General features: G+C 58.9%; 1 protein-coding gene across 1 annotated transcript; it reads right to left on the reverse strand.

Moving 5' to 3' along the window:
- Positions 1-5,148: 5,148 nt before the first annotated feature.
- Positions 5,149-11,067, reverse strand: LOC147414653 (M-phase inducer phosphatase 2-like). The gene is made up of 16 exons (XM_086472019.1): positions 10,949-11,067; positions 10,635-10,762; positions 9,911-9,962; positions 8,816-8,857; positions 8,517-8,553; positions 8,253-8,360; positions 8,039-8,158; positions 7,686-7,820; positions 7,460-7,534; positions 7,026-7,205; positions 6,804-6,899; positions 6,419-6,481; positions 6,218-6,316; positions 5,773-5,906; positions 5,554-5,665; positions 5,149-5,289 (listed from the first exon to the last, which is right to left on the reverse strand). The coding sequence occupies exons 1-16, from the start codon at positions 11,065-11,067 to the stop codon at positions 5,149-5,151; spliced, it is 1,641 nt and encodes a 546-aa protein (XP_086328145.1).
- Between the last annotated feature and the right edge of the window lie 1,643 nt (positions 11,068-12,710).

Here is a 12,710-nt window from a genome sequence, read left to right on the forward strand (position 1 = left end):
GGGGGCGGAGGCATTACACAAATACCTTATCAGACACGGGACAGCTCGATATTTATACATCACTCTCAGACAAGTGACTCAGCAAGGTGACCTTTGCCTCCAGACTAATCCAAAAATTGTCCCAAAACCAGAAATGGGCCAAATTGGGAAAGGGAATTGTCCGGGACAACATTGGCAAATTGATTTCTCAGAACTTCCTAGAAAAGGGGGGTATAAATACTTGCTTGTACCAACTGATACCTTTTCAGGCTGGCCAGAAGCCTTCCCATGCAGAACAGCTAAAGCTCGAGAGGTGACCAAGGTGTTGCTACAAGAAATCATACCCAGGTTTGGAGTCCCAGCAGTGATGTCCTCAGTTAGAGGGCTGCACTTCATCTCCAAAGCTGTGCCAAAAATAAGCTACCATCTAGGGACAGATTGGCAACTACACACTCCATACCGGCCACAATCCAGTGGCCAGGTGGAGAAAATGAATCACTTGATTAAACAACAGATTGTTAAATTAGGACAAGAAACCAATTTGGCCTGGCCACAATCTCTACCCCTAGCAATGCTATGGATACGAACTAGACCCCGAGCTAAGGAAGGGCTAAGCCCATTTGAAATCCTATATGGGCGACCCTATGGGGTACAAAAGGGAACCTCTTCACAAATTGGTGAAGAATTGATGACTTCCTATATGGTGGCATTAGGGAAACAGCTTCGTAAATTTGAAAACCAGGTGTTTGGAACCCGATGCAGGGGTTTGGATGGGTCAGTGCATAACATACAACCTGGAGACTAGGTGTATGTTAAGTCTCTTACAGAGAAAACTGTGGAGCCACAGTGGGAAGGACCATACCAAGTGCTTCTTACCTCTTTCACGGCAATCAAGATCAGGGAACAAAGCGCCTGGATTCACCACTCCTGAGTGAAGAAAGCTCCTAAAACTCCTTGGAAAGTAACACAGGGTGAGGATGAACTGAAACTAAAGCTTTGCTGAGCGAAATGAGTATATTGCACCCAGAAGTGTTTAGTAACTCGTCCTGCCAAGATTTAGTCAGGAAAATTGTTGTATTTGTAGTTATCGTAACCCAAGGGTCGAACAGTAACACCCCAGAATGGCCATGGACCCAAGCTCATATTGAATATACTGGGGATATGGGAACGCTCTCTGATAGAAAAAGCTTAAGCCTTGCCACCGTGGTTATGCATAAAAATGAAGTGTAGCCCAAAAATTATTGGAGCACAGACCTTCAGAGAATGATGCCTCAACTGCAGGGAATGCGGGGTCAAAACATAAGCGTAGGATGCCGAGGAATTAATGGAACTTCCTACAAAAGGGCAAACCAGATAGCTGTATCCAATATAATAACAAACACAACAAATAGAAAGCCTTGCAGTATCTTGGATTGTTGGCATAATTTTACTCTAACACAACCTGTCTTTGTAACCTGGGTCTGGGCACGTGGTGAAATAGGATTACCATTGAAATTGAAGATGGATGCTGTACCGTCTACGACAGCGGGGCCCTGCACAACCTATACAGCTGATACTAGCACTCAAACAGTCCGAACCCAAACTAAACTTGAATCTAAGATTTATGAGATTGGTCCGTATGTCATCAGAGATACAGGTCAGCTACAAGTATTATTTAACCCAGAGTGGTCTCTAAAAAGGGTGGAACTGATGATGCAAATTAAGGTTTCAGAAATACAACCATTGTGTTCCCCTTTCTTACGGACTTCCTATGAAGGGTGGACCACTTGGCTACGCAGGAGAACGGGTATTTTTCAAAGGCGAATACCGAGGGATGTAGCTGGGGTGTTAGGGACAGGACTTGGGGTTCTAAATACCACAGATTCAGAAGTGATAATGAACAAATTAGCTGCCTCTACTGCTGATCTCTCCAAATTACAACAGCCATCACAATCCTCCCTATTAGCTCTAGGAGCTCACCAATGGTTGGTGTCGGAAGTTCTACCCGGCTGGGAACGGACAAACATAAGGGATCATAATATCATTATAGCTGCAATTGGAGGGCTCCAAAGGAATATCTCATTGGCCCTGAGCTGTATCCAGGCCCAGCTGTGGATGCAATCAATAACTGCACCTATTGTAAGGGAAGGAGAGGAAGGGGTCTTCCCCACGGAGATACGGAAGATAGTTTGGGATAGTGCCACTGATAGGGAAAGAGAGCTCCAGTCCTGGTGGGAAATGGTAAACTTTACCTATAACCCCACCACACACACAGTCACTGCCCTCGTGTTAACTATCCACAATGCATCAGTGACTGTAATACATCCCATAATAGCCATGGGAATAAATCACGGTCAAACTTTGCTTTATCCTTTTGAACACAGGACATGGGCCCGAAAGAGAGAGAACAAACGGCAAACAGTTGACTTAGAATCCTGCGTTGTACAAGAGCAACAGGGATTTCTCTGCGAAAGCAATACCATGAGGGCACAAGACATTTGCTGGATACCGACCAAAAGGTCTGTCACCTTGAAATTCGCCCGAATGCCAGTCCAAAACCGGTTGTCGTCTATGCAGGAAAAGGTTGTGCTTGTTTAAGAACAACATGTCGCTTTGTGTCTGTAGGAGGAGTAGAAACAGACACCAGGAATCACTCGAATTTCTGTATTTGTAATTTTACCACCATCACAGGATGTGACTTTAGCTACCTTGCTCCTGTGGTTTCTCATCAAATCCTGAGATCAAACTATACACTGATTTCTGAACTAGAACCCACAACTATAGGGATAGACCTAGCAGTGATAAAAAGATTGTTGAAACACCCAGACTTAATATGGATATTAGAGGAAGCCAAGAATAATAGACCGGAAACTGTAATAACTGTTCATCATGAGGCAAATGAGGTAAGTAGGGTCTTGAAAAGGGTCAAAAAGGACGAGGAACACAAATGGTGGGATACACTTTTGGGGTGGTCACCTTCAGACACCGGACTTTTTCAACCTCCTAATGCATCCAATAGTAGTGTTGTTGATAGCTACCGCTATTTTATTATTTCTAGTAGGGACCCTGTATATGTGGGTTTGGCGTATAGTTAGAAGAATAACTTCAATGTACGAAGCATTATACCAACCAGAATAGCCAAGTAAAAGAATTCACTTAACTCAATAGAAAAGGGGGGAATTGGTAGGGGGACATATAGAAAATATATTTTATAACCCAAGATATATCGAAAATATTAATAGGGAGCTACATAGAAAAAAGCTAAATCTATTAAAACTTGCTTCCCAGACCTAACATGCATGCAAGTAGGCAATTAGTCACTAACCCCTGCAAACTGCTCAAGAAAGAAGCTGATAAGGGAAACAGAAAAGACAGAAACAAGGACCTAATTCATGGCTCAAAGGCGTCAAAGGCAGGAGGAGCTAAGAGCTAAGGAGGGCTCGCTAACATCCATCTCTAACCAAGAACAAAAAGGAGACAGCCAGATGTGCACACAGGGAGAGACCAGGCTGAAACCAGTCTGGGACTGCAAGCTCAGCCAAATTAGAGCTTCCAGGGGAGAGGGGAGGAGTACAGAGCGAGGAAGACCTATGGCCTTCATCCCTGAAGACCCCTGCCCAGGACCACCAGGAGGAACTGCGCAAGCGCCCCGAGGAGGAGCCCGAGGCAGAGATTATGGAAATGAAGTGAAAGGAAGGAATGGCCTTTTTGGGGACAGGTCATGAATATGTCTAGGCATTTCGAAATAGGTGATGTTTTAAGTGGATAAATACTGGAGAAGCGGCCACAGTGGGGATGCACGTTTGTGGTGGAGCGATCCCCCGTGCATCTGCGCGCAATAAACACACCTACTGTGTAACCTTTCGGGTTGTAAAGTCTTTTCCGCACGTCAGGGTGTCACAGGCCTGGGGGACACAGGATCACCCCGGGGGTGGGGGGTGGTGGTGGTGTGTGTGACAGGGCCTGGGGACACAGGATCACCCTGGGGGGGGGCAGCAGGTGGCAGGGCGAGCATGAGGGGCACAACAATGGAGCTGGGGGTGCCCCCCCACCACACACCACTGTCCCAGTTGTGGGACCCCACGGTCACCCCACCATCCCCACCCCTCCTCCTGCCCCACACACAGCCCTGAGGGGGTTGGTCTAGCTGTGACCCCAGCCCCACAGGGCAGCCATCACCCCTTTAAACAGCTCTCCCGTTCCCCCAAGCGCCCCAACCCCACCCTCAAAGCAGGGGGCGACCCCTGACCCCCCTCAGATTCGCAGCGCAGTCACAGACCAGAGCCAAGGCTTTCCCTCCTCACAGAGTTATTAAACAGAAATGTTTAAAAAACCAATAAAAACAGACAAGACATGGGGGCACAGGGGCCATTCCCCCCTCCCCAGCATGTGGTGCTCTGGCAGCAGCCACTCTGGGGTGGGGGTGAAGCCCCTCCTGCCCCCCCAAAGTTAACCAACGGGGTGGCAAAACAGAAGAAGGAACTCCCCAAATAGTCAGTGAGCAGTACAAGGGGCACCCCCCAGCCCCACCCCCTGCAGCACCCCCTGGCTGCAAAGGAGGTTTAAGTGCTTTTCTGTAACAGTTCTGCCAACTGAACTTTGCTGAGGGGGGGATCGCAGCCCTCAGGGACGGGGGTCCCCACCTTCCACGGGGACACCCAGCCTCCCAGAGAGGGTCTGCCCAGCTCCATGGCACCCCCCAGGGCTCGGGGGGGTGGGGGTGGGGGAATGTGCTGCAGCCCCGTGGCTTGCCCAAAGCTGGCAAAGCCACCCCCCACCCAGCCCAGGGTGCAAGGGGAAGGGGGGCACTGGCTTGGGGGGCTGCCCCACAGCCCCCGAGCCCCATCCCTGATGCTGGGGAGGGGAGGTAGCCTGACCCCCACTCCCAGAGGAAGTTTGAACCTGGCAGGGATTGAGCCCCCCTAGGCATTCCCCACCCACATGCTACAGCCCCCAGCCACCATTTGGGGTAAAACCTAAACCCTGTTTAGGTTAAAAAAGGGGTAAAAACCCACAACCATACCCCCCGGTTCTCACGCTGCTGAGGGGGGCGATGCTGGGCAGGGCACCCAGCACAGAGCTGGGAAGGCTGGGGGGGGTGGGGGGAGGGGGGCAACCAGGTTTTGGGCTGGGCAACCGTGAGCGCCGGCAGCCCCGGGTAGGGGGTGGGCAGGGGGCTGCGGGGGTCCCTCAGAAGTTCTTGAGGCGGCTGTAGAGCTCCCGCTTGCTGCGCTCGCCCACCCAGCTGCGGCTCTTCTGGCGGAACTTGCGCAGGTCCTCCTTGAAGTCCTCGTGGTCCATCGGCCGGTAGTCCTGGGGCTCGCAGTGCATCTGGGCACCCACAGCTCTGTCAGCACCTGCAGGCCCCCCTCCCCACCCCCTGGGGCAAACCCAGCACCCCCCAGGACCCCCAGCACAACCCCCTTCCCGTGGAGGTACCACCCTCATGGAGGATGCTCAGAGCCAGACCCTTTCCCCTCACAGGGCAGGGTTTTGGGGAGCGGAGAGGGTGATTTCCCCCCACCCAGCACTCTCACCCTCCTGCCAGGGACCGCCCCCCCTCCCACACAGGGGGTGAAAGGTAGGGGGGCTTACCTGGTACTGGGGGAAGAACTCCCGGTACCCCCCCTTCAGGACATAGAGCTCGGGGTAGTGGAGGTGGGGGTACTCGTTACAGGCTCGGTCCTTCTCCCTGATGAACCGGCACCTGCGGGACAGGGGACAGGATTGGCACCCAGATAGGATTCTGCCATGTCCAGGGGGTCCGGCAGAACCCAGCGTCCACCCCACCTCCCCCAACCCCCCCAAACTCACATCCTGGGCCCCCTCTCGGAGGAGAACTCGCAGTGGAAGATGACGATCACCCTCTTGCTGGCGTCGAAGGGCACGATGGGCTGCTTCAGCAGGAACTCCTCCACGTCCTGCTCCAGCGGCAGGTTGACGGCGCCCTGGCGAGGGAGAGGGGCCCCTTTCAGCCCCCCCCTCCTCCCATTTCATCTCGGGGTGGGGGGGGGGGGCCTTCATACCCTGACCCCCTTCTGCCCCATCTGCTGGGAATGCCTTCACCCCCCTCCTCCTTCCAGCTGGGGCTCAGCACCTCCAGGGGTGCTCAGAACCTTTGGGGAGGCTCTCAACCCCTCCAGGGAGCTCAGCACCTTTGGGAGGGGGCATCAGCCCCTCTGAGGTTTGACAGGTTTGTGTCTCCCCCACCCATGACCACCCTGTCCCCAACCCCGAGGGGCGCAGCAGCAGTTCTGACCTTGATGTGGCCTCCCTCGTACTCGTAGGGGTACCTGCAGTCCACGATCACGCAGCTCTCGATGAGGCTGCTGAACTGCCCCGTCAGCACTGCCACCATCTGTGGGGGGAGCCCGTCACCGGGGGGGGGGGGGGGGGGGGGGGGGCAGGTAGGCAGCCCTGTGGGGGTGTTTTTTGGGGGAAGAGGTCACTGCTCCCTTACCATTTCGGGGGAAATGTACTTCAGGTCCGGGTGCTTCCCCTCTACCGTCTGCAGAAGGTAAGGCTGGAGGAGAGGCGGGTGCTGGGTCAGGATCTGTCCCTGGGGAGACGTCCTGGCTGCCACCCGCTCCCCCCAGCCCAGAAGACCCCCCGCCTGCGAGGTTTGCTCCCTCCCAAGAGGGACGGCGCTGCGGCACTGGAAGAGCAGCGGGTCAGGCTCTTCAGGCTGGAAAGTCTCAGCCCCAAGTCCCCTTGGTCCCAAACAAGGGCCACCAGCTGTATTGGGGCTCTGGCACCAGCACAGGGCTCCACTGATGGTCCCCCTTTGTTTCAGGAGAGGGGGGCAGGCGGCACCCCCAAGCCTGCAGCACCCCCAGCAGCCCTACCTTGGAGAAGTCCCCGATGAGCTCCTGATGGTCGTTAGCCAGCAGGTTCTCCATCTCCTCGTGGCAGAAAGACCTGGAGCACAGCAGCCGTGCTTTCTGCGGGGACATGAACCAGAGACACCCCCCTCGGCGTTAGCGAGGGCGCTGGCAGAGCCGTGGCACCGGGCAGTCCCACCCGGGATGGGCAAGGACGCCTCACCCCGAGGATTCCCCATCACCCACCGGCTCCGCCGCTGCCGCCTCCTCGCCAGGGCTACCGGCCACGCTCCTCCGTCGCTTGGTCTTGACGGGGGTGTCCCGGTCCTGGGGTCGGTCTATCCGCTTCTGGATGGGCCTGATGACGCTGCTGGGCATCGAGGGCGAGCGGAAGAGCTGCCGGCACTTGCCGCGCTTCACCGGACACTGTGTGGGGAGAGAGCCCGTGTTGGTGCCCAAGGGTCCGGCATTCCCCCCACATACCCCCCCCCCCCCAGCACCACGAGAACAAAGGCAAAAGGGTCCCTCTCTAGTGGCTGCACATCACCCAGGACAAGCCCAAAGCCCTGGGGGGTGTGTGCTGCTCGCCAACCAGTGACCCTCACCCCCAGACCCCACCTTGGAGACCCAAGGAAGGGGGAGCCTGGGGCCCCATCCACCCCCCGAGACACCCAACGTACCGGCTCAGCCTCCTCCTTCCTCACCAGGGGCGCAGTCAGTAGGTTCTCCATCCCCTGTGGCCCGTCGGTATCGCTCTTCTGGGGGGGCACCTGGTGGGGCCACAGGGGAGAGACAGAGGAGAGCATGAAGGGAACGAGTCCCACTGCTGCTTCGCACCCCCCTGGGCAGGGACGGAGCCCCTGCCCAGGGTCCATCCAACTGCACAGATGGAGGAGCCCTCCCTACTTTCATCTCCTCCTCATCCAGGATCTCCACGAAGCCATCATCTTCCTCTTCAGACATGGAGGAGGTCAAGGAGCACCGGCGCAGGATGATGGGGCTCTCGCCCTGGGCGGCGTTTTCCTTCTTGGGGGTGTCGAACTGGGGAGGGGACACGACACAGCCCATGGCTCAGGAGTGGGGCCAGCCCCACACCAGCCCTGTTTGCAGACACAGTGACCCCAATCCCCCCAGCTCCCACACCCACAGGTCTCCAGTGCAAACAGGGAGGCTGGAGCAGCAGGTCCCGGCTCAGCAGCCCCTGCAGCAGGACCACCCACCCCCGGTGCCCCCCTCTCAGCGCCCCCAGCCCCTCTCACCAGCAGGCCGGGTGCAGAGCCGAGTCTCTGGCTGAGGGGGTCCCTCCCCGCAGCCCCATCACTGGCGGGCAGCCGGCTGTGCTGACTTGGCCTCTGCAGCTTCTTGAAGACAAACCCCTCCTGCAGCAGTGGGGGAGGGGGGGGTGGGCACGGCATCCCCCTACCCCTTCCCCGGTCCTGCCTCCCTCTCCCCAGCCTTGCTGTCCCCCCTCACCTTGTCCTCAGGCTTCCTTGGGCCCCTCTGCTCCCTGGCCCCGTGGCTGTTGAACTCCCGGCAGTGGGAGATGTTCTTCAGGACTGGGCTGGCCCCCAGGAGCTGTGGCTGCAGGGTGGGTTGGGAGGGGTGAGAGGTGCTGCACAGCCCCTGCGCTCCCCAGCTCCATCCTCCTCCTTCTCCTCCTCCTCCTCCCAGCTCAGCCAGGGGCACAGCAGGATCCAGCCGCCCTCAGCTCAGCCCTGCAGAGCCCCCGGGACTAACTGGCAGTGAGTGGATCCTCCGGATAAGGAGCTTATTGCTGCAAAAAGAAAAGGATTGAATGAGGAGAGAAGATGCCCTGGACCAGCAGCATCCCACCCCCCCCACCGCCCCGAAGCTGGCATGGACCCCCTTGTCCCCTGGGTCCCCACAGTGGGGTGAGACCTCCCCGGACAGGACCCCAGGGCAGCAATTCCTCCAGCCACTGAGCAACACCAACAGCTTGATCCAAACCCCAGGGAAGGGCAGACAGACAGCCTGGCTTTCGGGTCTGGGCACAGGGACAGAGCCCCTTCACTTACTCTTTGAGAGCTCTCCTGGATTCTAGGATGGCTGTCTCAAAGCTGCGGGAAGAGAGGAGCCAGGGTTAGGGGGGATGGCACCCCGTGCCCCAGCCTGAGCAGCCCAGGAGCCCCGGGGATGGGCAGCCGCAGCCCTTACAGGGACCCCAGCCCACACAGCGGTCATCAGCCCCCCCAAGGGGAGAGCAGCTGAGCGGCTTTCAGCCCCACAAAGGGTTAAAACCCCATCTGGAAATCACTGGTTTCAGACGGGGGGACCCCAATCTGGGCTGGGGGGTTAAGCAGCACACTGGGGTGGTCCAGGGCACCCCGCTGACCCCGCTCGGGGCCCAGATGTAGCTGGTGGCAGTGGCGCCCGCTCTCCACCTGTATGTAAATCCGGCAGCGGGGATGCTGGGGATGCTGGCCGTCGGCCATATGGCCATGCAGCTGCACACTGCGACAGGACGAAGGGGGCACTGGCGTGTCCCCTGCAGCCCAGCCCACCCAGCCCCAAGGCTGCCCCAGCATCACCATCTGCCCCCAGTCACTCAGTCACCTGACATCTGCCAGAGAGGGGCTCTGCCAACGGCCCCGGGAGTGGGTGAAGCCACCGGCGTGGCACCCAGAGCCCTTCAGCCCTGCAGAGCTCAGCTCTCAGCTGATCCCTACACCCCAAATCTGCCAGGCCTGGGCAGCAGCACCCCAAGGAGGCTGAGGCGGGGGTGCTGGGAGCCCAGGGAGGTGCTCAGCACCCTCACCCCGCTGCGTGGTGAGGCAGCGAGCCGTCTGCCGGCCGTCCCTGCCAGAGGAGGACTTGGCACGGCAGCACCGCAGAGGCTTCTTGCCTGCACCCGCTGCCAGACCCCTGCCTGCAGCAGGGCTGGGCCGAGCACCAGCACTGACACCCCCACTAGAGGTGGTTTCTCACACCAACCCCCCACCAAAAATCAATTTTGGGGTGGAGGGCACAGCTGGAAGCACAGCCCCCCAGCAAGGCTGGGACAGGCTGAGCGTGGGCACTGCAGGCAGCCTGGGGAGGGTGAGCAGGGGGGACACAGTGGGCAAGGGTGGAGACCTCCCGGAGTGGGGGGACGCGGGGCGAGGGACACTCACACTTCCTCCAGTGCCGCGGGGTCCTCCTGCGTGGGGGAGTCCAGCCCCACTCCTGCGGGAACAAGGGGCAGGGGTAGCATCGGGTGGGGCGGGTGGGAGGCACGCCGTGCCCCCGGGACCCTGCTCCAGCACAGGTCCCCCCCCGCTCCTGTGGGGCGCTGGCAGGGTGCAGGGGAGCCCCCCCACCCCAGCTGTGTTCCCTTCTAGTGCTGGGGAGGGGGCCACAGGGTGGGATCTGCTGTGTGCTCAGGCGGGACCCTCACCCAAAGCTTCTCCCGTCCCCCAGCATGGCAAAGGGACGACCCTGAGACCACCCATCCTGGCCAACATGTCCCACATCACCCTGCCCAGGGACCCCCACTGGGGTGGTCCACAGCCGAGCCCCCCCCCGGGGTGCAGGCCTGGGTGGGTGGGGGGGCTCCCACCCATCATCCAGCACAGGGAAGGAAGCGCTGGGGAGGAAATCCCCGTTTAAAATCCCAGTTTGACTCAGAGCATGGCCAGGAGCTGAGACAGAGCGGGGGACCCGGCTCCCACGTGCACCCCCAGAAAGACCCTTCCCCACCCTCAAACCCCTCCCCTGTCTTCCCAGCCCCCTCCCTGCATGCAGTGACCCCCTGCCCAACGCCCACCCCCCCGGCACAGCTCCCCCTGCACACCCCCAGCCCCGGGGAGGAGGGGGGTCGGGGCAGGGGCGGGTGTGGCAACAGCACCCATCGCTCACCCGCGTCCGAGGACTCGGAGGAGACGGAGCTGCGGGGGGAGCCCAAGGCTGCCGACCCCCGGCACGGGCTGGCCCGGCGCCTCTGCAAGGACAGCCCCGCCACCCGCCGCTTCGGGGTGTCCCAGTGGCTGCGGGCAGGGCGGGGGCGGCGATCAGCCCGTGGGGACCCACCGGTACCCCTCGGGGTGCCCCCCTCGGGTGGGGCGGTGTGGTGTGTCCCCCCCCTCCGCGCTCAGCACTGCCCTGAGCCGGCAGCATTCACGCGTGGGGGGGAGGGGGGTGCGGTGCGGGGCAGCCCCCCCGTCTCCACTCACCTTCCCAGTCCCACCAGCTTGTCCGTATCCAGCGTCAGCGGGGTGACCGGCGACATACCCGCTCGCCTCCTGGCCACTCCGGCTAGCCCACGGCCACCGGGGCCGCCCTGCGCCGCCATGGCGAGTGCAGGAAAGGAAGGGAGGCGTTAATGACACCCGTTGGAGCGACCGTTCCCGGCCCCGGCGGAGCGGAGCGGGGCCGCGCCGATGCTCCGCCGTCCGGTGCGCGAGGGGGGGGGGGCGCGCGCCCGCGGCCGCCCCTATTTATATTCGAAAACTACCAGGGGAGCGGCGCGGCGGGAGCCAATGGGGAGGGGCGGGGGGCGGGGCCACGGCCGGGTCGGGGGCGCGCGGGCAGGGGAGCGGAGCCCGGGGGTGCGGGCAAAGCACGGGGGGAGGGGCCAGCAGGGGTGCAGGGGCATGGCTGGAGGGGCTCAGGGGGCATCGCCCAAAATGGGGGGAGGGCATGGCTGGAGGGGCTCAGGAGGCATCGCCCAAAATGGGGGGGGGGGGCATGGCTGGAGGGGCTCAGAAGGCATAGCCCAAAATGGGGGGGGGGGCATGGCTGGAGGGGCTCAGGAGGCATCGCCCAAAATGGGGGGGGGGCATGGCTGGGTGGAGGGACATGGCTGGGGAGCACAGGAGAGCTCGGCCCAAAGTGGGTGAGGGGCATGGGGGGGGCACGGCTGAGGGGGTAAATGGGAATGGAGGGGTGCGTAGTTGGGGTCTTGGGGGGCATACGGCTGGAGGGGCACGGAATGGTGCGTGGGTGGGGAGACATCGCTGGGGGGCTGCACGTCGGGCGTGCGGCTGGGCAGGATGAGGGGTGGGTGTCCGTCAGTGAATGTGCAGCCCAGGGGGGAGCCCAGTGTTCGGACACTGCCCCCACCCCCAGCCACAAGCCCAAGCCCCCAGCCATGTGGAAGTCTTTGCAGTAAAGATCTCCTGGCGATCCGAAAGCCCATCCACTGTTCGCACCAGGGGGGAAAGCGCTGAACCCCTGCCAAATCTGCTGGGGCTGCTGACACCCACCTCTTGTCCTGTGGTGATGTCGAGTGCTGTATAGACAGTTCCAGACGCCCTAGAAACAAAAGAGCAGCAAAGACATGAGAAGTGGTTTAGACCCTGGAAGTGAAAGCCCTGACAGGAGCTCTCTGCTGCCTGTAGTGTTTCTAAAACACCTTGGTTCCTCCACTCCTTCAGCCATGCAGGCTATCCAAGTGAAAACTTAGGTCCAAGAGGAAGAAAAAGGGCTGGTGCAAATCTCCAGAGTTCATACTAAATTCTTTCAGTCCAAAACTGAAGGGCAGGGTGCCTACAGAGACTGGAGAATAATAGATTTCATTCTTTTCCCCTTTTCTCCAGTTTTGCTCTGTTGAGGTTTAGTTTTTTCCGTTTTCTTTTTTTTTTTTTTTTTTCCTTGCGGGGGGTGTGTGTGGATATTTTTCCAGAGAATGTAACACACGCACAGTCTAGCTGTGCCTTCTCAGATCTCTTCTTTGGATCTATCTGCAAAACTCCGGCAACACCATGCAGTCATTCTGAGAGCCCTGAACACACGTGCCAGCCATCTGAGGAAATGACAGTGCGTTGACACTGCATGTATTACTGAATGGTTGGTTTTCACTACCTCTGCCAGAAAAGAGAGCTGAATATCTAATCTCTGGTTGCAATTTCTAAACTATACCGTTATAATCCTGATCACTAAATACTTTTTTAAAGCAAAAGATTCGAAAGAAATGTTCTTGAGAAGTGTTATTTA

Source organism: Leptosomus discolor, chromosome 12, assembly GCF_034619465.1.
Source record: "Leptosomus discolor isolate bLepDis1 chromosome 12, bLepDis1.hap2, whole genome shotgun sequence".
NCBI lineage: Eukaryota > Metazoa > Chordata > Aves > Leptosomiformes > Leptosomidae > Leptosomus > Leptosomus discolor.